The 25,192-nt window shown below is 36.6% G+C and overlaps 1 protein-coding gene across 2 annotated transcripts in view; it reads left to right on the forward strand.

The window, feature by feature from the left end:
- col5a1 (procollagen, type V, alpha 1) overlaps positions 1-25,192 on the forward strand; it is a 77,112-nt gene that overhangs the window by 18,009 nt on the left and 33,911 nt on the right. For both annotated transcript variants that reach the window (XM_046868453.1, XM_046868454.1), the window contains exons 2-12: positions 3,535-3,693; positions 7,837-8,050; positions 9,077-9,239; positions 13,364-13,495; positions 18,073-18,204; positions 18,338-18,829; positions 19,159-19,632; positions 20,259-20,315; positions 23,042-23,083; positions 23,684-23,746; positions 23,920-23,994. In XM_046868453.1, coding sequence (XP_046724409.1) covers positions 3,535-3,693; positions 7,837-8,050; positions 9,077-9,239; positions 13,364-13,495; positions 18,073-18,204; positions 18,338-18,829; positions 19,159-19,632; positions 20,259-20,315; positions 23,042-23,083; positions 23,684-23,746; positions 23,920-23,994 — 2,003 coding nt within the window. The remainder of the gene's footprint in view (positions 1-3,534; positions 3,694-7,836; positions 8,051-9,076; positions 9,240-13,363; positions 13,496-18,072; positions 18,205-18,337; positions 18,830-19,158; positions 19,633-20,258; positions 20,316-23,041; positions 23,084-23,683; positions 23,747-23,919; positions 23,995-25,192) is intronic.

A 25,192-nucleotide genomic window follows, 5' to 3' on the forward strand; every position in this document is an offset into this window, starting at 1 on the left:
GTAATAGCTTTTTCTTTTTTTTTTTTTGCGACATAACTTTAATAAGAAATCAGCCATTTTATACCTTTTAAAATGTAGTTATTAATCAATTGCATAGGGGGGTGTTTGATGCCACGCCAGAGTTCAAGGGTAAATGATTCAGGAGTGAATGTGTTTGAACCTTATATACTTTTGTGCTTAGCAATCCCAACATGGTCTTCAGATCCATGAGTCCAGTTTGGGGGGTCATGGCTCAGAAAGCAGTATTGTTTTTCTCAACATTATTTTAAGCAACATCAGTTTGGATTGGAATGCAAAAATGTTAAATTTTTATAATTTCAAAGTTGCTGTACAAACATTTGCAGAAGCTGACAAGAAATTAAATACACCAGAAATGTGTTAAAACATGTTGCTAATTATAGAAATATAACCCTGCTTTGCAAACCACAAGGCCTGTTATTCTGTTACTACATGGAGGACAATATAAAGTGATTCATGTTACATTAATCATCCACAGAGATTCAAACCAATGAATTATTGCATAGACAGAGCAGATTGTTCTGGCTTACATTATCAGTTGTATACTGAGCCTGATTTTATACAGGTGCAGGAGATTTTATTGGAAGAGTAAAGTCATAAGATCTTTGACAGCTGAGCTAACTTCAACAGCTATCCATTTTATACATTTAATACATAATGACCTGATTGTCCAAATGGAGAAACCAGTTGAGGGAAAACAGCTGCACATGATGCGTATATAAGCATGTTATAGGTATGTACTTACTGTAGAATCATTATAGTGAGACGTTCAGGTGACTCCATTAAACATCCCCTTGTGCATTTTGTGTGTGTGTGTGTGTGTGTGTATGCTCTGATGTGTGTCTGATGTGTGTGGGATTTGGCATAGGTCGTGTGGGTGCTGGCTGACCCCTAAATATCTCCAAATGCTCTCTCTCTCACACACACATAGAGAACCATGTATAGATACAGGTGACCGCTGCAGTGATATTTCTGAAATGCTGCTTGAACTATTTGACTCCAGCTAGTGAAAATGTGTGTGTGTGTGTGTGTGTGTGTGTGTGTGTGTGTGTGTGTGTGTGTGCACTTGCATGTTTATCAGTACAGATGGATTACTTTAAAAAGCATGTCACAATGTAGTCATTAAGTGTGTGTGGTCTGGATACCTAAAACCCCCAGGGAACAGTGAATGTAAGTGATTGAGAGACACTGACACACTGTGCTGGTTCACTCACAACTCCAACTATCACTTCATTACAGTAAAATAACATGTTAATGCAACTCATAACCCATAGACGCAAGTACGAACCATGGTGGTAGTTAATTTCACATGGTGGGAAGAAATTATTTATTCTAAAGGAGTTCATTTAATACAGCAGCATGTACAACCCAATTTCAAAAAAGCAGGGATGCTGTGTAAGATGTAAATAAAAACAGAATACAATGATTTGCAAATCTCATAAACCCATATTTTATTTACAATAGAACAAAAAATACATATTACGTATTGAAACTGAGAAAAAGGTAAAAGGTAAGTTAATTTTGAATTTGATGTCTGCAAATACAACAAAGAAGATTCAGGACTGCTGAGAAGGTAGAATTCTGTATTAAAAACAAATAGGACAACATTCCTCTCCTAAAACCCCAGCAACTGGTCTCCTTAGGTTCCAGATGTATACAGACACACAATATTTGTTTAAGAGTTTTGCTAAACATTACATTTTGTTTTTATTTACATTTTACACAGTGTCCAAACTTTTTTGGAATTGGGGTTTAGGGTAACATTGTTTAGTACTGTATTCCATCTTGTCCTGTTTCTTAATAAATTATTATTTTGATGGAAATGACTCTGGATATGTTGGTTGCAAAGTTAACAACATAAATAATTTTTGATGCGGCCTTGCTTGCTTGAAATTTCACATCACTAGAAACTGCCCAATCGCAGATAAGGTTTGTTTCACAATAACTGGCTTCAAAAGTAAAAAACTGACATTCTACCCATTTCAAGGAACACTTTATCCCCCTGCTATTGAAGTTAGTACAGAATTTCTGTGAACTTAGGAGTGTGACTATTTCCTAATAAAATAGGCTACATATGTGAGAAACAATATGCTAAATCTTGGTCAACCAGCAGTTGCAGGTTTGTACATAATGCAGTTAAACAAATGTGTAAATTAGCACAGCAAAGTTTTTTTTAAATACGGTTTTTGTTTTTACTCATTTTTATAAATATTTTCTGATCTTTTATATTTATGACAAAATGTGTAAAATTGCCAGATCATATTACATGACCTTTGTGAAAATGTCTAATGTCACTTTCTATAAAGCAAGTTTTATAGACAAAGTCTGATGAATGCTCTTAATAATGCTCTTAAAAACCTTTCTGAAAGAGTGGAGGTTATTATAATGGTAGAAGAGGGGGCAAATTGAATAGGTAAATATAGATATGTTGTTCAGGAATGCACTTAATTTTGGCTATTTCGTGTACGCCAACACATTGGCCAGCACAATGTTAATGCAGTCAACCATTGGAAAAATAATATACAGTTTATTTAATACGTGGAATTTTATGGATACATCCAGCGTTTTTATTCAAACCAAATAAAAATTTGCTGTATTATTGTTATACCTTTTACTGGTTTTGACATGAGATCATGCTTAAAAAAATTATTTTTACTTTTATTCTAATAATTTCTTTCATTACTCAATCTTTGTTTCCTTTTTTGACATCTCTGGTTGATCTTTTTTATCACTCCGTATCATAAACTATCATTCAACCACAATTTACACTTTATACAGTGTTTAGTGTACTTACTGTCTCTATCTCATCAGCTAACCTGTGTTTTTCACTTTCTTTTACAGTCCCTTTCTCACTAGAAGTGCACAAAAGATTTTGTGTAAACGTGTAATTCATATTTGTTTGTGTATAGTGTACCATATAGGATAATTAAAATGTATTTACTTTTCTTTTTTAAAACTTACATATATTTTTTTATTTAACACCAGCCAAATCCAAAACTATTATTGCAGACACAATTTACTTCTGCAACAATTTTCCATGTACTACACCACTTAGCTTTAGTAGTAGCTTAAGTAGTTTTAAGACAGACAACATTGCAAACTTCATTAGACCAGCTCAAAATTTTTTTTTCTAAAAGCCAGAGAAGGACTTTGTTGAAAAAGGTGAATGGAAAAACTTATGATAGACTTAGAGGTACAAATTTCTGACTAATATTCATATTTGTAAATCTTATTCCTGTAAACTGCTTTGGGACAATGTCCATTAAAGCGCAACATAAATAATATTGAAGTGAATTGAAAGAGTAATCTAAATGTACTTTTAAATCATGCTTGACCTTTGGTGTGTGGACCTATCATTGCAACATGCATCTTTTTTTGTATTGGTCTTTTTCCTCTCTGTGGGGAAAAAAGGCTGAACGTTTGACACATGTTTATCTAAAACCAAGACACTTGTGTATTGTTATGTAAATTATGATTTTCTTGTAAACTGTATATTTGTGTGTTTGTCTCTCTCAGCTGACCTTCTGAAGATTTTAGATTTTCCGAGTTTGCCTGATGGTGTAACAAAAACTACAGGCTTCTGCACACACAGGAAGTCATCGAAAGTGCCTGATGTAGCTTACAGAGTAAGCAAAGATGCTCAGCTTAGTGCTCCTACCAAACAGCTCTACCCATGTGAGTAGCAAATACATACACAAATACACACACACACCTGCACATCCCCACACTCTTGTAAAGAAAACTAAAATGCTCAACAAGTCCCAACTAATGGCTGACAAACAGCTGATATTACTTGGAAATAAGGTTTTGTGTCTCTTTTTTATCTATTAGTGATGTATTTGGCTAAGAATAACCTGCCATCATAATGTCATAAAACCTTGGCATAATTGTAATTCTGCATGTGTGTTTAGGCAAGAACAATTGTAGTAAAGTGGGAAGGGTTTTTGATTCAAGCACTGGAAATTAGACAAAGAAAGAGGAGAGAAACCACACTTTCAGAACTTTCTGCTGATGTGGCAAATACACATGCCTCTTTATTACATACACACACACACACACACACACTCTCTCTCTCTCTCTCTCTCTCTCTCTCTCTCTCTCTGTCTTTTTTTTTTATCAACCTAGCTTTGCATTTCAGTCTTTCATGTGTGTGTGTGTGTGTGTGTGTGTGTGTGTGTGTGTGTGTGAGTGTGTTAGGGTGGGGGGTGGTAATGAAGGCTTGGAAAGGGGGTTAGTTTGGAGATTGTGGATGATGGACATGTATGTGTTCTATAGACCTTTTATTGCTTATAGCTCAAAAATACAACACTGAGCCATAAAACTGCCCCAGACTCTCAATTTAGCAGGAATGCACCTGAGACAATCCAAAGAATTTGAATGAGGGGGAAGGGGCAAGAGAGAGAGAGAGAGAGAGAGAGAGAGAGAGAAAGAGAGAGAAAAAGAGAAGGGAAAGAACAAGTGAGACTAACTGAAAAAGACAGAGAAGCTGAGCAAAGAAGAACGGGGAGACAGAGAGACCGTTCAGCTCAGTTTAGAGTGTCTGGTTTCTCTTTTCTCTCTCGCTCTCTCTCTCTCTCTCTCTCTCTCTCTCTCTCTCTCTGTGTGTGTGTGTGTGTGTGTGTGTGTGTGTGTGTGTGTGTGTGTGTGTGTGTGTGTGTGTGTGTGTTCCAACAGCAGCACTATGGGATTGTGTACTAATGTTTTCCACAGACAGACTGAGGTCATTCTAGCACCCTTTCCGCTCTCTTTTTTCTTTCTTTTCACTTTATATAGACATGCTTTCTCTCTTTTACACTGAGACTTACACATGCAGGGACACAACCTATAATGCTAAATTAAAGTTGCCAGCATTCTTGCCTCAAGCAAAACATAGACACCACGAAGACAGCCAAACTGTAATGGAAAAGTTTAGGTGTATAATCAGAAGTGAAGCTTGTAGAAGATGCGATTTAGCAGCTGTCTAAACCTCCTTTAAAGCCCATTAAGTGCTTTTTAGCTTTCACTTGAAATGAGCTTCACGATGTTTGTAATGAATTAGAATGCCTTTTTATTTTTTAATTAATGCCATTGCTTTAATTCTACACACAAAAAAATCTTTATACACCAAACTAGAGCAGTTTGCATTTTGACTTCTAAAGGAAGTCTCTTTTCAAAACATTTTATTAGCCTTTTTATTTTTGCTAACCAAAATACTCACTTTAATTTGACCAAAACACAAATTAGGCAACTGGCATCCAGAAATTGCAATGTAATCCAGAAATATACAAACCAAACACACATATTCTTAGACCTTGATTAAAATTTAGGAGTCACAACACTGCTCTACATTCTGTGGTTTAAAATAGACACACACTACTCTTGTTGCCACTATCTCTGGGTAAAAGTTAGCTATATGCTTATTCTTGGTTTTGTACACTCCCTGGCAAAGGTATTTAAATGTGAGGATGTTTTAATGATTTTTATTATAGTTGACTCATTGTTATCAATTACATAAAAAGAACTAAAATAACTATTCCATAAAAATTCCAGATTTTTTTCAATTCTGATTTAATGACATTTGATCAAGTGTCCAGTTAGTCTTAAAAAGTCTTTGGTAGAGTAAGACTGTAGGTTTAACTGTCTATCAATGATTTTAATTTTATCCCTGCATTTTCACAGAGAAGATGAACATGACCATAATATTAACTCTAACCCATATAACAAACTCTTAGAATTAACTTAAACCCATAAGCTTTAAACCAATAGCTATTTAACATGTTCTTAATAACTAGTTGTTAATGAAATAATCATGCAACATTACTTTGTCAATCCCTTGTCCCTACACATTTATCTTAATGTCCCTTCTTCAAAGCTACAAGAAAATCATTCAGTTTATTTAGAACATTTTAGTAAATGTTCCTGAACCTTACTTTGACTATGTTTAACACCAAAACAGCATTTTGGCTTTCTGGAACATACCTAAAATACTTAAAACAGAACAGACAGCCACTAGGCCCAGACAAACAAAACTCCTCTTGTCTTAGAACTACCCACTAACAAATCAAACAAAGCTACCACTGTCACATAAGACACTGTTAAGAAGGTACAAAGCTACATTTGCACAAAACGTCAGTCGGTGCTGCATTGCATATCACAATATCAGAACAGAACACACACACACACACTCAGACACACACAGACACACACATCCTCCAAAATGAGGGGGGAAACTATTTTGAAGATAAGTCAAGAATGCAAGAGTGTGCTGTTACACGAACAAGCTGCACAGTTTTGGTGAAGTAAACTAAGAGACTGAAGGAGGAGAGAAATGAGGGATAATGAGAAAGCCAGACTCTCCACATGGACCTGGTGCTCCTTCCACCCCCCCACCCCCTATTTCTCTCTCTCTCTCTCTCTCTCTCTCTCTCTCTCTCTGCCTCTTAGAGTCTGTCTCTCTTTATCTATCTATCTTTCTCTCTTTTTCTTTTTCCCTTTCTATTTTCTCTTCCGGTCTTTTAGAGCTGAGTGCTGCTACAAACAGTAAATAAATTGTCTTGTTCAACTTTTGGTCACACGTGTGTGTGTGCGTGTGTGTGTGTGTGCAACCAACTTCCTTTTAACGGGCTTACAATATCCCAGAGGTCTTAGCAGCATCTGTTTGGCCAAATTCTGTGTGTGTGTGTGTGTGTGTGTGTGTGTGTGTGTGTGTGTGTGTGTGTGTGTGTGTGGGTGATTTACAAAGGAAAATCCTAAGATTGCAGTCATGTCTGGTTTTCTCTTTAAAGAGTCAGACTGCTTCATTCCACCCTCTCTTTTCTTTTTCACTTTTTTTTGGTCTGGTTCAAAGCTGTTTTGCCTGTACTTCTTCACATCCCTCTATTATTTCTTTCTTTATTTCTGTTGCTTGCTTATACAAGCACATACTATCCTGCAATAATTCTAATAAACACATTTATTCTCTTCCTAACACTTTCCCTCTCTATCTCACTCTCTCTCTTTCTGTCTTGTAGACATATTACAGTAATAAATTGTCTCATGAGGAGTGTGTGCTCATCTCCCTCTTTCTCTCTTACTGTTGTGGAAACGTTCTCTGAGTTTCCCATAGCCAAGAACACTTTATCAGTGCTCTTGTCACAACATTGTTTCTATTTACTATGCTAAACAGAATCATTTTATGAATATTTAAAACATTTATAACTCATCACTTTCAATTCCTGCTTCAAAATATAGAGGTGGGAAAAAAGCAACTTTTTTTTTTTTGTATAAGTTAGTCACTCTCGGAGAAGTGTAATTTATTCTTGGCAATAACCAGTATATTTTTATCCACGCCAATACTGAAAATAAGTCACATACTGTATGTAAGAAACAAAAAATTGAGAGTATAGACTAAAGATAGAAGACAGCCTCAGCACTCAGTCAATCAAATGAATTTTTGCTAATTAATTTTGCAAATGGGTTTCATTAGATGCAGTCATTCAGATTTACAACTTCAGTGCACACTGAGCTCTGCATTTGACCATACAAAATACTTCTTAAAACTGTAATTTGGCTACTGTAGAGAAGAACAGGCAAAGTAAATTAAACCGAAAAAAGTAAAAATTCAGCAACTTTTTTTAATTATTACAGTTTCGAATGTAATTATAAAATGACACATTACATGGTTAACAGTATTCCTGAGACAAGTTACTTCCAGGAATCACATATGTTAAAGCGACTACATAATTTCTCCAGCTAGGTATATAATATGCTATGAAATGGCACATTAACCGGAACCTTTCTCGTAGGAAATAACTAATTTGCTAATTATTTGACATTTTATTGTTTTGTATATGCCTGTAGCTTCAGTTTTTCCAGAAGACTTCTCAATCGTGGCAACTGTGCGACCAAATAAGGGCAGCCAGGCATTCCTGCTCTCCATCTATAATGAACAGGGCATGCAGCAGCTGGGTATTGAGGTGGGCCGTTCACCTGTCTTCCTCTATGAGGACCACCTTGGAAAGCCAGGCCCTGAGGACTACCCTCTCTTCAGAGGAGTAAACCTGGCTGACGGAAAGTATGATATGTGCAAACACACACAGTCCATAAATTCACATTTTCATTTATTTTGTGTACATGTCATTATTTAGGTTTTTTTTAGAAAACCTGTTCAACTGTTAACTGTTACCTGTCAACTTAAGTACAAAAGTTTTATCATATTTAAGCAGGAAAACTATGTGATCTAGTTTAGATGGTTGTTTATGTTTGTGTTCTGTTTAATTGTACTGTTCCCTGAAAAGTATTTTTGTTAGAAGAGAATTAGCAAAGGTGTTTTTTTAGTTAATTTACATTTAAATTGTGCACATTGTAACAAAGTGGTGTTTAAACCGCATGTTGCGTTTTGAAACAATTCTAATAATTTTTTTTGTATAGCGCATTTAACAGGGGTATTGTCTCAAAGCGCTTTACGTAGACAAAGAGGTTATAAAGTTAAAAAGTTAATATAACATTAAACAGCATAAAGACATATTATAATTAATATTTAGATATTGGTCATACTTGCAAATAAATTTTTGAAGGGAAGTGGTAAGACGAATAAAATCCACATGGTGAAAAATTCTGTAAAAATTATGGAAATGAATGAATTATGACAAAGGAATTAAATTCTGATTGTTTCAAATTCTAAAAAAACCAAAAATAATATTTAATATTTAAACTAAACACAGTTCAAGTAACTATATATGATATAGTATGACCCTAAATAAGCAATAAATGGTAAGTCATTAAAAGCTGATGTGCTACCTGATATACTATGTAATCATCTATGATTCAGGTTAAGCCTTGCACATACATACCCCCGAACTAGATGTGTATATGTGATATCCATGTGTAGTACTTTAGCACTACACATGGACAAAAATAAAATAATATCCATAATATCGTTAATGATTAACGATACCCTGACATTAACCTTAGTAACCAAAAGGAAACCATTTGGCTTCTTTGTTTTTCGGATATTAAAGCTGCATTTTCTGTCATGGGACAAGCAAAATGTCCTTTTGTTTAAATGTGTGCTTGTTTGTGTGTGTGTGTGCGTGTGTAGGTGGCACCGTGTAGCGATTAGCGTTCATAAGCAGAGTGTTACGCTGATCGTAGACTGTAAGAAGCAGACAACACGCAAGTTGGCACGAAGCCTGAACCCCGTCATTGACACTAAAGGCATTGTAGTGTTTGGTACACGCATACTGGATGAAGAAGTTTTTGAGGTGAGAAAACTACTTTCATGCACCTTCAAACGCACATCATGACTGCCAAATTTTCCTAGTAAGCAAATTTACTTGTAAAGTGTTTGCATGTTTGGCATTATGCTTAACTCATATTTGTGTGTGTTCCCCACACACATTGCTTTGCACTACCTGACACTGTGGAGGAGCGATTGTATTTGGTGTGTGTGTATGTGTGTGTGTGTGTGTGTGTGTGTGTGTGTGTGTGTGTGTGTGTGCGTGCTGGTGTGCGTGTGTGCAAAAAATATTTTCTCTTGGTTATGTTAATAATTGTAATAACAATAATAATAATTATAATTATCACTTTCCAAGTTTGCTTTGTAGAAATCAAGAGTCTGATTTTTATTAAGTTTGTAATCTAGCGTACCAATTTAGATTTATTCATTAATAGAGACTCAAATGATTTTTTTTGTATGTCCCTCTGGACAAGAATTATATTTATATCATGTGTGTGTGTGTGTGTGTGTGTGTGTGTGTGTGTGTGTGTGTGTGTGTGTGTGTGTGTCTCTGTAGTTTTATTGCCTTTACCATGCTCATAAAGAATTAATAAAAGATTTTCATTAACATCTAAAGGTTGAAAAGTTTTTATTTAACAGAAAAGTAGCTCCTTGTTTTCTTATGGATTGTTAGAAGTCTGGGAGCACTGTGAAGCTAGACTGCCCCCCACCCCCACCAACAAAATAAAACCTCCTATATGATAGTGGTGAAGATTGGATTTATTACCTAACATTTAGAGTGGGGGAGAAACATGGATTGGGAGTAAGAGGGAGAGGGAAGGAAGAATTAAGAAAGAGGGGGTATGTAAAATGGAAAAATCAGGTGTTCTGCATGGAAAGTTGTGGTCAGTATGACATGTTCAGGCTTTGAACTTCAGTCTTGTTTCATGACATCATCTGCAATCTGGAGTTTTCCATGCAACTCACATCTATCACCCTTTGTGTGTGTGTGTGTGTGTGTGTGTGTGTGTGTGTGTGTGTGTGTGTGTGTGTGTGTGTGTGTGTGTGTGTGTATTTTATCCAGCACAGGAAAAAACATCAAGTCATACTTGACTTAAATTTGATTTACGCTTGTTCTTTCTCTCTCATTCTGTGCCTTACTTTTCTGTGTTGTCTATGTCTCTGACTTTTCTATCGTTCATTTTCTACTCTCCCACTCTCTGTTCTTTTGTTCTGTCAATCATCAGCAAGAAGCCTCTATACTGTACTAGGATGCCGACTATGCATATGTGCTGCACACAGACAGATTGTCAGCAGACTTTCCATTGGAACTGTTTTGGTAAACAGGATTACTGCTGAAAATGTCAGCACAGCACTGCACTGTTCATCCATCATGCTGTTTAACGTAGCTAATCCTGCTAGCCTTGATAGCTAACTTTCAGCAAGTTTGCTCAACGCTGAATAATTTTAAATTCACAATGAACGCAAGTCTAGATAATGTTGACTGTGCTGTTTCATCCCAGGTCTTGTAACAGTGCTCTATACAGGTCTCTTGCATATTTCATAAGTTTAGTACATAGCTTTTATTGTTTTATTTGACCTTTCTTTCATTTACTAGATGTTTTACTTACTTTTAGCCTTTGCTGTGGCACATTTCTGGTGACATGCCATGAATCATGTTTTCTTGAGTGCTGGGGTGAGCTAACATAAGCTGTGCACATACTAAACCTTGCACACGCCAAACAATCACTCAGACAAGAAATTGTTTAAGGATGACTGAAAAAAAAGAACGGATGGGCGGATTGAAGGATGGACAGCTGGATTTTTTCTGCCGAAGATCTGAATTAGAATAATTCATTACAGATGTGTGTCTCTAATTTGCCCAGAAGTCTTGAAGTCTTGAAGCAGGCCATCTGCAATTTTTCTCAGCTCTTGGCAAAAATGCAAAGTTCAGCATTCCCACAATGCACCTCCGTCCGGTCAGCAGTGCAGACAGGAAGTAGGGCAAATCCCTGAAGACTCACAGTCCCTGCTGAGGGGCTGGAAATGTGAGATGCAGAGAGCGGAGAATTGGTGGGCATTACTGTTGTTTTTGGCAGAAAGTTTAAGGTCTCCTGTTTCTGTGTGTGTGTCTACAAAAAGACACAGTAGTTTTAAAGCCATGTGTGTGTGTGTGTGTGTGCGTGCGTGTTCTGGAACTTGCTCTCCTTTTGGCTCACTGCGGTCTGAGTTTATGTTTTCTCATGTGCCATCTGGTGGACAGGAGATGAACTACATGCGCAGGTGTTTTGTGTCACGTTAGATCTGTGTTTTAAATGTATCATAGACAATGTGTACAGATGTATATACATGCATATATCTTAACACACACATTAGTTTACAACTAGCTATTATGTTGGTAGTAGATTACGATTATTCGAATGATTGTTCTTCTAATGCGTTATTAATGCAATTAGTAGACTTTTGCAATGGGTTAAAATTTTGTGTTAAGCTTTTAATTCCTAATAAATAAAAAATGGGTCAAGCATTTAACTTTTTTTAACTTGAAAATTTTAAATATCAAACAGTTTTCTTGTGCTGGAGCACACCTTTCTTGCCAGGATTGTTTCTCTTTAAATGGTTTAAAATGCATCTTGAGCTACCATGTGCTTCTTGCAAGTGTTTCACAAGAGGCAATTTAGTGGTTCTTAAAGGGCGTCACCATTATAATGACATTTATTGCATTTTATTCCTCATAAAGGTATAAAAACATGCACACATGCATTATGCTAATACAAGAATAAAAAAATATATATGATAACACCTTTATGTTATTACTCTGTCAATTGTAAATTATTAAATATCCTCAAGCAGCTTAGGGGGGAATTTGTTTTCTCTCAGATGTACTGTATTCTATAAGAGGGAAAAAGGTACAAATGCTAACAAAATTCCACTTCTTTCACTTGTTCCACGTGTGCACTGTGAGATTGAGCTGTCTCTGTGTTGTAGAATATTATCTGATATTCTACTTAAACTTTTCCATTAGACCCCACTCTCCGCTCAGCCTAGAGAGCCTTCTGTTCCCTGCTTCTGCTCTCTACCTCACACTCTCTCTCACTTACTCTCTTTCTTGTTCTCCTCTCAGTGAACCTTGTAAATCTTCCTCATTAGATGATATGTATGTGTGTATGTATGTGTGTGCATACAAGTTGGTTCATGCCGAAATCTAAAAACATGTCAGTGCCTTCATTAATTTTCACAGCTGAGTTTAAACTCAATGTACTTTAAGCCGGGATGTCTTTGAGTCGGAGAGTTTCCAAATGTCACCATTCCAGAATGTGTGTGTGTGTGTGTGTGTGTGTGTGTGTGTGAGAGAGAGAGAGAGAGAGAGAGAGAGAGAGAGCAGGATTCTGTAAACTGTTATAACTGAATAATAAACACCAAGTCAAGAGATGTGACTGAATGCAAGTCAGCTGCTCTGATCAAGTAATTGCAGTGTATAAAGGAATGTGCTCTGTGTTTTAGGGAATGTGTGTGAGTGTGTGTGTGTGTGTGTGTGTGTGTGTGTGTGTGTGTGTGTGTGTGTGTGTGTGTGTTTGTGAGAGTGCGAGTGCGAGACAGAGAAAACTTGAGAGAGAGGTATAGTATATAGTACTAGTCATTTACGTTTTGCATAAATGTAAGATTGAGAGCGAGAGAGAGAGAGAGATTTATGGAATGAGTGCTCGATCAGCTGTTTGAAAGGATCACACTCCAAAGCCTAAAATCCTGTTTTGGAATTATTACTTTCTGTTTCCTGTGCTAGGAGGAAATCATACTTTATTTCAGTATTAATTGCAACAGTGCTAGAATTGTTGGGCATTTTTAATTGTCTAGTCATTTTAAGAAAAATAGATGTACTTTTACTAACTGTGACTGTGACTTCTAGATTGTGTCCATACATTTCCCCCTTTTGGATTTTAATGCCAGCCAAAAGCTAACAGGATTTGTTCTTTTTTTAATGGTTTTTTTAACTCTGCTGTGATTTAATGATCACTGCTGCCATATGCTTTGTGTTGCATGCAAGGTGAGTTGCATTCTGTGTTTTTGGTCATCATTCTGCCCTTTGTTTCTCAATGTTTTATCTGTGCTTCTTGAAACTAAATTCCTTTACTGCGGTTTTTTTATGTTCTTTCTGTGTTTGGTTTGCAGGGTGATATTCAGCAGCTGATGATTATTGCAGACCATCGTGCTGCATATGACTACTGTGAACATTATAGCCCAGACTGTGAGGTTCCTGCCCAGGAGCAGCCACAAAACCAGGACCCAAACACAGACGAATATGTGAGTGTTTTCTTCATTCACTCTCGTACCAGTGATGAATATGGGATTTGTCTCTGTGCATTTGAGTGCTCTTTCCATATAGACTTTAAGTAGTCATAAACAATATTGTCTGTTTTCATGAGATACATTATAAACTAAATAATTCATTTAAACATTCCTAAAAGGTCATAGTTTGGGATAGACTTTTTTTATGTACATACTCTAACCAGTAATTGTTTTATTAATTTCCAAACATACTCCATAAAATGCATATACACAAGTATTTTACCCCTAAACACAGCTTTTTGAGCATCCTTGAAGACACAAACCATAAAGAGACAAACATGCAAGTATTCTCTAAACATGGTCAAATACAGATGGTTGTCTGCTGGAAAGTTCTCAAATATTTAGAAATACCTAGGGATTCATTCTAAACACACAAAGCAGCTTTTAATACATAGTTTTAGGTATTGTTTTTTCCTCTATTCAGTGAACCAACAGAAACCTTGCCTGTCTTTAAGTCTCTATCATTGATGTATTACACATACATATATATTAACTAATATACATTTATGAAATTTGTAGTTATATTTGTATTAAAAATTTAAAATTATACATAGGTGACAAAGAAAGAAAAATTGTAGGTATGAAAATTATGTACATCATAATCTATGACCCTCCCAATCATTATATGGTGGTATAAATTATATTTTGGCATGTATATATAGTCCACTCCAAAGAGAAAGTCTAATTCTGTTTTTCTTTCATATACAAAATCTCATGAAAGTGAGTGGGCCCTTCACATTTTATTACATGTTCTCAAGGGACTATAATATAGAAATGAAAACTGGAAAGATTTACTCTAAAAATAACTCAACATACAGCCATTATTGTCAAAGTAGCAAGCAAATGAAGTGAACATGTCAAAACTGTGTCCAAAGTGTCAATGTTTTGTGTGAGCACCATTGTTATCTAGCACTGCCTTAATCCTTCTGGACATGAAATTCACCAGAGCTGCAGAGTTGCTGATAACCTCTTCCACTGTAATCTTGTCATCTTGGCGGTGGGATTGGGGTAGTTATCATGTTGGAAAACTGCAGTTTGGCCCAGTTTCTGAATGGAGGGCTTCATGTTCTACTTTAGAATGTCACAATACATTTTGGAATCCATGTTTTCCGCAATAGCACTCATGAAGCCCCAGACCGTGATGCTACCACCACCATGCTTAACTGTAGGCAAGATTGACAACTCCTCACCAGGGCATCGCCACACATGATGGACACCATCTGAGCCAAATAAGTTTATCTTAGTCTGATCAGACCAAGGGACATGATTACATTAAATTAATGCTCTTGGACCGGTTGTCTTCAGCAAACGGTTTGCAGGCTTTCTTGTGAGACAGCTTCAGAATAGGCTTTCTTCTGAGACAACAGCCATGCAAACTGACTTGTTGCAGTGTGTGGAGTATGGTCTGTGCACTGAAAAGCAGACCTTCTGCTTCTGACACCTCTAAAGTTATGCTGTCAGCACTCATGCGTCTGTTTTTTAAAGCCAGCTGCTGCACCTGATGCAGAACACAACACAACACACTTCTTTGATTAACCCTTGCATGCCTGAGTTTTTGTCCTGTCTATACCATGCTACCAGAACAACTTCTCCACAAAATAACTAAGGCATTAAAAAAAAACATTATTTTGCAGAAAACACACTGATCAAAATTAGAGAACACTTTCAGATAACCCCCAGTTATTGGTGTTAATCTGGTACCTGGTGCTAATTTTCTTGATTATCTGTCAACCCCTATTTAACTGGCAGCCTAACTTCCAGTTTCACTTACTCTGCAAGATGGTGGGCCGTTCTAAAGTGACTGAAAGCCTCCGGCAGCAGGTTGTCCAGATGAATGCCAAAGGGATCACCCTATCAGCCATAGCAAGACAAGTTGGTCGTTCCAAATCTGTGATTTCAAGAATATTGAATCTTTACAAAATCACAATCTCATTCAAGTCCACCAAGAAGGCTGGTCGTCCACGGAAGACAAATACAAAAGAGGACAGGATACTGCAGAGGATCTCAATGGGCAGCCGTTTCCACACTGCAGCTGGAATTGCTCACCAGTTCAGCGCTGAACAGGGTAAGGATCTGTGTCATCATACAGTGTCTCAACGTTTAAGAGCATTTGGACTGAAAGCCCACTCTGCAGTGACCAAACCTCTCATTAGCAGAAAGAATCAAAATGCTAGACTAAGCTTTGCTGAGGAGCATGTTGTGTGGACAGAGGAGAACTGGTTCAAAGTTCACTTCAGTGATGAAAGCAAGTTTAATTTATTTGGGTCCTATGGGAAACATTATGTTCGGCGACAAACTGGAGAAAGACTGAACCCAAAGTGTGTAAAGAAGTCAGTGAAAAGTGGAGGAGGAAGTGTCATGGTTTGGGGCATGTTTTCTGCAGCAGGAGTTGGGCCTCTTATACAGCTACATGGCAGAGTGAATGCAAATGTTTATCAGAACCTTCTTCAACGACACATGGTTCCTTCCCTGCGTTTATCACCCAATCAGCCCGCAGTGTTCATGCAAGACAACGTTCCATGTCACACAGCAAAACGGGTAAAGCAGTTCCTTGAAACTGAAAACATTGAAATAATGACATGGTCTGCCCAGAGTCCTGATCTCAACCCAATAGAGAACCTCTGGAAAATCCTTGGCGACAAAGTTATGGCCAAGAAACCCACTACAGTCACCGAACTGTGGAGGAGACTGGAAGAAGAGTGGACCAAAATCACACCAGAGCAGTGTGAGAGACTAGTGCTGTCCTGTGGCCGCAGATGTGCTGAAGTCATTCAGAGCAGAGGCCTGTACACTTACTACTAATTGCTGACTGTTGCAACCTTCAGAAAATTTTGTTGTAATTTTTTTCCATGCTACAGCCTCTCTAATTTTGATCAGTGTGTTTTCTGCAAAATAATGTTTTTTTTTTTTTTAATGCCTTAGGTATTTTGTAACCCAAGTCACAATTTGGTTCAATTTCATTGAAGTAAGGGGGAAGAAACGCAAAACATAAAATTGCTTGTCATTTTTTTTACGCAGTTTATTATTATTAACATTTCTGATCGTCAACATTTAAACAGTTTACATTTTTAGAACAATTCTAAGTATATACCTGTTTGGTTAAATAATATATGAAATAACTTTTCATGATATTTTACAAAAATAAAATAGAATACATTGAAATAAATACACACATATTGATTCAAGTGAGTAACCATTTAAATTGGCACAGATTTAATTGATTAAATAAAAATTTATTAAATTGAAAACTTTTATAAAATACTCTACATTTGATAGAGCCCATTTGGGCAATACAGATGTGTATGTATGTGTGTGTGTATGTGTGTGTGTGTGTGTGTTTTACATTTAATATTTAATTTTCTAAAGATATGTTCTGCTTAATAGTTCTTCTTTTTTTTTAGCATATTTTCACAAATGTGTTTATTCCTACTGTCCTTGGACAGTAAAGCTGTAAGCTGGACATAAAACGCCATCATGTTCCATGTTAGCAGTTAATGCTAATGCTGGATTCTTTAGCGTTTTCATGCATGCGCAGAACAAATCTTATTTCCCTTTGATAGAGTGACTAGCCACAGTGAGAGTGGAGGCGGAGACTAAAGAAAATGAATACGTTCCTGAGGGATTTTAACTCAGCTCAGAATTATTTTCTGCATATAAAAAGGATTGCATTACCAAAAGTCCTACAGCGAAGAATTCTGTTATGAATACATGTTCCATTACATACACGTCTTCTTTTTTTTGACTATTTAACATTATATTTACACACAGTTAACACTATTAAACCTTTTGGCATGTGTATCTAAATCAGAGAGGAACAGAACAGTGTTTCTTATGAGAGAAAATGTTTAAAAGGAAACATACCTTGATTAATTACTTCTGGAGAGAGAGAGTGAGAGAAAGAGAGAGAATTTCTTTTAGCAATTTTGTAAAAACACTTTTTTAATGAAGATTCAAATATAACAGATTAAATTGAGTATATTGATTATTGCATTAGTAAATATCAGCATATCATATGCAATACAATTTTGAAATAGGTTATAAATTTGTATCCATGCATGATAATTTACAATAATAATTGTATTGATTAGCCATATTGTCACCGTATCAAAAAAATTGTAAAGCAATATTGAAAAAAAAATTGTTTTAGCATATTCACCAAATCACATTCAGAGAATCAGACCAAAAATAATAACATGAGTAGACAGATAACGCATCTCCAATGTCGCATATCTCCATAATGAAAGTTATTATAAAACACATTGATATAAAAATAATAAATGTATGGTTTTAATTAATTTGGGATGATGTTAATTGCAGAGAATAGTGGGGGATCAAAATATGTTTACAAAATGTTTAAAAAAAAGAAGATACATATTGTAACTGATATATGTTACACTTATTAATATTTTTTTCCTAAAAATTTAAAAACTGTAATTTAGAACACCCTTGAAATTTCTTTGTTTATTGAAAAGAAAAATGTTTGAACATCTAATAAGTAAGCATATAAAGGTTAATTCATACACATGTTGTAGAACACTGAAGACGACACCTACTATTATGAGTATCCATACTATGATGACTTGGATGCAGAGAAGAACGAGGAGTCGTCAGTCACCCCCGGCAGGACCATTGACTCAGGCCGAGTCGACACAACCATAACAAGGGTAAACATTTTAGTTGCTCTTTGGTACAGGAACCTGTTAATTAAGCTTCAAACACAAGACATGCATAAATTTCAATGACAAAGAATGTTTTTTTGATTGTGTATTGATACTCTTTTTCTTTTGACTCACCCAGGAAACCGTAGTAGGTGGTGGAACAGGACATTCTGTTGGCTCCACTAGCAGTTCTACTAGTAGCAAGGACACAGGAACTGGCAGTGAGACATATGATGAATATGATGATCATGGGTATGATACAACATACTATGACGAGTCAACTTCCTCGCCTGGCAGCTCACTAACAATCACAAGCACAGGCACAGGCACAGGCACAGATACTGGGGATGACTTCGACCTGCCAGATGCAATAGATCCTGATCTGGGTGGAGATGTGAAGAAACACACCATCACTTCAATCAGAGAAGGAGGACGCATCCACACATCCAACACTGGTGGTCCTGATTCTAGCACTGGGTCTGGAACAAACATCAGAATTGGTTCAGGTTCTAGCACCGGTTCAGAATCCAGCTCTGGTTCAAGCACAGGATCTGCTTCTGTTTCTACTTCTATTACAGGCCCTGGATCTGTTTCCACATCCAGTACAGGATCAAGTACCAGCTCTAGCTCAGTAAGTTTTATGTGATGCTAAGTGAGCATATGCATCTTCTTTGTGTAGCAAATTGGGTTTTCATTTTAGTTCAATAGAACTTCCTAGTGTTCCAGAAAATTTCATAAAAAAATCCAGAAAATGATGTAATTAAGAAAAAGATCATTTGTGGTTGGTAACATATCTAATAATTGGTCCAGCAAAATAACAACATTAGCTTGCCAGTTTACTGCTCAGAATGTAGTTAGTTTGCATTTATTGTATATATTTGTTAAATTTAGATAAAAAAAAAATATTTGAAGAAGATTCATAAGCTTGTTATGTGACTGTTTGTGTGTTTTTGTTTGTAGGTGGATAATTATGATAACTATGGCTATGGGGTGACCTATGAGGATGAGTACACTGATGGTTTTGTTGAGGGTGTGGACACTGCTGGAGGAGGAAGCAGCAGCAGTACCGCATCTGTCGGGGCCGGATCTTCTTCTGTTGGGGGTGAATCTGTTTCTGTTGGGGGCGGATCTGTTTCTGTTGGGGGCGGATCAGTCTCAGTTGGGGGCAGCTCTGTTTCTGTTGGAGGTGGTTCAGTCTCTGTTAGTAGTTCGGCTGGAGGTGGTGGTGGTGGATCTGCTAGTGCTGGGGCTGGTGCAGGGGCAGGAACAGCCAAGATAGAAGGTGGCGAGGATGGAGATTATCCCGATTCATTTAACGAGGAGTCCATTACAGATCTCACTGACTCTGACCTGGACAAGGTTTACAACGATTACAAAGAATATTATGGTGAAGGCGATGACAAAAACTTGCCTGCCGAGACTGGAATTTACCAGGTAGTGCTCAGAACACGTCAAAACCAATAAGCATGCACATCTTAGTATGCTGAAAGCATTACAATTTCAATGTTTTCTTCTTCTCTTTTCGGCTGCTCCCATTAGGGGTCGCCACAGCGGATTATCTGCACAATTTAAATGTTTTCAATTAGCTGATTATTGGATTTACCCACATCCTTCAAACATTCTGATTTAGTTAGGATTTAATTGTTGGGAAGGAAGGCAGGTAATTTTGATTAAACAAATCAATCAATTAATTAATCAGTCAGATCATTCATAAACAAACAAGCATTTTGTGAGAAAATGTTGTCAAAACACTGTAGATTCTAAACACAACAAATGAATGGTCATGTATTGTAATTTTTTCAGCACAGCTCAAAACAGTACAGTACCCCTCAAAACATTATAGCACACCAGGTAAACACACAAAATTTGCATGGATATTACTTAATCTTTACAGTATACCAGGCAGACTGTTTTAAGTCAGCACAGTGTTGACTTAAAACATACCTGTTTTAGAGAGTATATAGTTAACAAAACGAACTATCTGAACTCTTCGCTGTGTGTACATTTATGTTCCGTGTGTGTGTGTGTGTGTGTGTTTAAACTTGTATTTGTTACTGAAGGAGGAAGGATCTAGAGGAGAGAAGGGGCAGAAAGGAGAGCCAGCCATCATTGAACCAGTAAGTTTGGACATCTGCCATCTTATGACCATGCCCATCCATTCATGTGGTAATCTGCACTCAAGAATGTATATCGGAGAAAGATAAACATCTTTACAGCTGTATGTTTTTCACCATAATCACAGTTCAGAGACAAAAGTATAAAAATTCTGAAAATGCTTCAACTACACTTTATTATGAGGCTTATAGCTAAGTTTCTCATTGTAATGTGGTTTTTAGTAGCTCTCAGGAACGGTAGCATGAATTGTCAAAGTAGGCTACTATTATTGAAGGTGGAAAAATGAAAGCATGCAATGTTGGGGCAGGCTATGGGTTTTTTATTCTAACAGTTCTAACATCTTTCATTTGACACTGGATCTAACTCAGCTTTAATGGTTTAAATTTTGTCTTCCCCATTTCAAAGTTTGCATTTTTTTTGACAGAACATACAATGCTGTTTCTATTGATTCTAAAACGTATATATAAAACATATATTTAATTCCTTTACCACTAAGGTGTTCTATTAGGAAACTTAGTAATAAGTAATAATCTAGAGAACTATATTTACAAATGCATCTGATTTTGCTTGTATAAATGGATTTACTGTACAGATATTTAGGATAGCTTGGTTAATTATACTTAGCAGATATTCTTAACTTGGTAAGTTAACCAGTTTAAAGTTGTTTTAATTAACTAGGCTAACATGGGTTAGTCTGGATTTTTGTGAAGATTAGCATTGAGGTTAACTGCAGTTATGCAGATATTTCTAGCACTATACGTTAATTTTTTTAAGAGTTCAAAATTAAAAATGTTACAGATTCAAAAATTGCAGTTTCTGACTTTGGACTCTTTGAGTAAAAAATGCATGCAAAATTGAAATAATTTTAAAACTTTTTTTTGTCTTGTTTGATTCACAATTGGATTGGAGCTCAATCAATGAAATATGGTTGTGGTTTGTGGTAAGCTTTCTAAGATTCTGATTTGCTAGAATATAAAACAGTCCAGACTGCAGACGTTAATTAATTACATACAGTGGAAATCTCTCCCTTCCTGCTTTGGACGGTTACACCCCTCCCTTTTCCCTGGTTTATCTCTCTGTCTCACCCCAGCCATAAAACCTCTGAAACATTTATTTATTTTTATTATTATTATTAGTAGTAGTAGTAGTAGTAGTAGATAGATAGATAGATAGATAGATAGATAGATAGATAGATAGATAGATAGATAGATAGATAGACAGACAGACAGACAGACAGACAGACAGACAGACAGACAGACAGACAGACAGACAGACAGACAGACAGATAGATAGATAGATAGATAGATAGATAGATAGATAGATAGAGATCAATATTTTATTTGTACCACAGGGAAATATAATACTAATAGTAAGTAATTATTACAGCAAAACAGAGTATACTATAAGTATAATATTCTTCACATATAAATAAAATAAAACAAAATAAAATATAAATATGTATGTATGTATATATAAAGAGACAACTACACTGTAAGATTGTGCTGAGGTTTTTTTTTGTTTCCTCTGGTTACTTCCCCCTGTGACTGGTGATGCTCAGCAGCTGTCTCTTTTAAACAAATGTCACTGTGTGTTTTTATCCTATATACACATTCTGTCTGTTATTAAATGAACTCAGAAGAATGGTTTTCATTCACACAGACACATGACTTGCAGGTCAGCTATATAATAATTCAGTATGCAATTCTCAGTATTTAACTGTGTTAATACACACACACACACACACACACACTCAGATACATATTCCCCAATTTAAGAAAATGTCCTTCCTTACAAAACCATTTCCTGTTTTGCCCAGTGGCATGTCCCCATATTTTGGGTCACAGGCCAGGCTCAGTCCTATTGAATGTTTCACAGCACTAGAATCACTTCCAGATGGCCAACTCACCATGCACCATTCTCCATCTGGTTTTCTCCTCTGCTACTTTGGAGGTTCCTTACTGGCTTAATAGCCCCAACCCCAGTACAGCATAGCTTTTAATTATTTCTTTATAAAAAATAACCAATAATTACTTATTTAAGCCATTTTTTACATGTATATATGCCTCCAAATTCATTTATTTTTCTCTCAGTTATTATTAGAATCTGCTGTATCTTCATACTGTGGTATCAAGTTTAATATCAACTGCCATATGCCTTTATGTGACATATTTAACACATGGCATTCAATCATTTTCATTATTATTATAATTATTATTAGTATTTATTTATTTTTTATTTTTTTAAAGAACAGGAGACAAGTGTTGTCTGTAAAAGTGTTGACCTGAATTAGGTTGGAAAAACACATCAGAGGCTTAAACTCTAAGGATATATTCAAGTAATTTAAATATACACCAATGTGATACAATAAGAAAATGGAGAATTTGGATATTGACAAATCAGTGTCAGATTCTAAATATGCTTATTTTTATCAATATTCATGGTATTCAACTAAAATAAAGAACATGGTGACATAGCAACAATATTACAAAGTTTCTGATATGTGAAGTTTTACTCATGTTTAGTAGTTTACCATCAGAGCCTTGGGGTTTCATGTTTATGCATGCCATGCACAGATGCATTATTATGCATACTATTTATGAATCATTCAGTGTTGTCTTAACTTGCTGTCTGTCTCTCACAATCACCTGAAGGTAGAGTAGTGATTAGGCTTTTGTTGATTACTCTCTCTCTCTCTCTCTCTCTCTCTCTCTCTCTCTGTCCTCTTCAGGGAATGTTGGTGGAAGGCCCCCCTGGACCTGAGGGCCCAACTGTAAGTATATCTTTAAACTGTGTGTTTGTGTGTAGTGTTTTGTAAATCAATATTCTTGTTGAACTAAATTACAATTCCTATTCAATTATATACACATGCTTCGGAAATTTACAAAGGCAGCAATATGTCTGTCTTTGTGAATTCTTAAGACGCACACATACACACACACACATGCGCACAAAGGGTATTGATTTGACTTTGGCTCTGCCACAGTTAGCTGTGGGAGATAAGGATGACATGCACAAGTCAAAGTCAGTCTTTTCTCTCTCTCTCTCTCTCTCTCTCTCTCTCTCTCTTTATCTCTCTCTCTTTCTCTCTCTCTCTCTCTCTCTCTCTCTCTCTCTCTCTCTCTCTCTCTCTCTCTCTTTCTCTCTTTCTTACACACACAAACACACACACACAAACTCACAGTAGTGTTTATTGGTTGAATAGTAAATTGACTACAAAAAGAGAAATACAGGGATGTCCATGTGCAAGTGTGTGTGTGTGTGTGTGTGTGTGTGTGTGTGTGTCTGTATCTGTGCGGACATGTGTGTGTGTGTGTGTGTGTGGGTGGGTGTGTGTTTATGTATTTATAACACTCCTCCAATGTTCTTTTAGGGTCTTCCTGGTCCTCCAGGAACATCAGGAGCCCCGGGCTCTTCTGGAGACCCTGGAGAGAGGGTAAGTAACTTAAAGTAGTAATTTATATTATATCTAATTCTGTAGAAAGCATGTTATTTGTTTCTGTAGTGGTAATAGCCAGTAACTGACTGTCCTAGTTTAATTAGAGTTAAAAAAAATTCTGAAATTTTGTTGTATATCATTTAATGACCCATAATGGTTTACAAATCTAGGGTCCTCCTGGTCGCCCTGGTCTTCCTGGAGCTGATGGACTGCCAGGACCTCCAGGGACTGTCCTGATGCTGCCTGTATGTGTAATTTAATTATAACCCTATACAGTAGATTGACAGGTTTGCACAGGTTTCTGTTTGTGTGTGTGTGTGTGTGTGTGTGTGTGTGTGTGTGTGTGTGTGTGTGTGTGTGTGTGTGTGTGCCAGCTTGACTGCGGAATGCCAGCCGGATTAAGGGCCAGCTTGTTAGCATCTTGTACTAAAGAATGCAGGAGGGGCTGTATGGTGCAACAGAAAAGTGTTTGCCTTCTTGTCCATAAAGCACGTGCTTGAAGCCACAGCCATCTGTGCTCTCAGTGTGGGATGGGTAGCATTCCCTCTCACTCATCAGTCTCAATGGCACACGTCAATCCTGGGAGTCTGTAAGCATGCACCTGGAATAGGCAGTTGATACTTGCCTCCGAGTCCGTTACACTGCATTCTGATGTTGCTTAAGGAGCAGGTAGAAAAGAGGCAGTCAGCTGGCATTATTTATGCCCTCCCTGTTTTAGAGCAATATACTACACTGGAAATTCTCAACCTTGTCCTGATAGTATTCTATTTAATCAGCCAAATCAACCCAGTGGTGTCAGGTGTGCTTTGCTACAACAAGGACAGTCTCGCTATGAGTTATAATTTCACTTGAATCAGAATTTCAGCTTTGGTATTTGAGTCCAGGAATGTTTTGCAGTTTAAGCAGTTCTAAGTTTCAGATCATCTGGCAGTGCACATAAGTGTTAAATTTTATTTGTATTTTTACATTTATATTTACTTTGGCTTTTGTAAGCTGTGAAATAACCCTATTTTTCCTATTCCGCTACAAATGCCTTCTTTATTTGAAATTTCTACAAGGTAATAAGTCTAAAATACGGTGGTATGTAAATCATGAGATGAAATAAATCAGGCAACTCCAACTCCAGTATTGTGGGGGTGTCTTAACACTCTGCACAATAGCATTTACCTGAATTAATAATTCATTATGCTAATCTTCTGATTTGTCAAACAATCAATGTTTTTGTCTAATACTAGAAAAGGGTAAATGCAAATCTCTGTAAGAGGGTAGTCTTGAATTCTTCTCCCTCTTCTTTCGGCTGCTCCCATTAGGGATCATCACAGCAGATCATCCGTCTTCATACCCACCTGTCATCTACATCTGCCTCTTTTAAACCGAATACCTGCATGTTCTCCCTTACCACATCCATAAACCTCCTCCTTGGCCTTCCTCTTTTCCTCCTTC

Source organism: Silurus meridionalis, chromosome 15 (genome assembly GCF_014805685.1).
Source record: "Silurus meridionalis isolate SWU-2019-XX chromosome 15, ASM1480568v1, whole genome shotgun sequence".
NCBI classification, from domain to species: Eukaryota; Metazoa; Chordata; class Actinopteri; order Siluriformes; family Siluridae; genus Silurus; species Silurus meridionalis.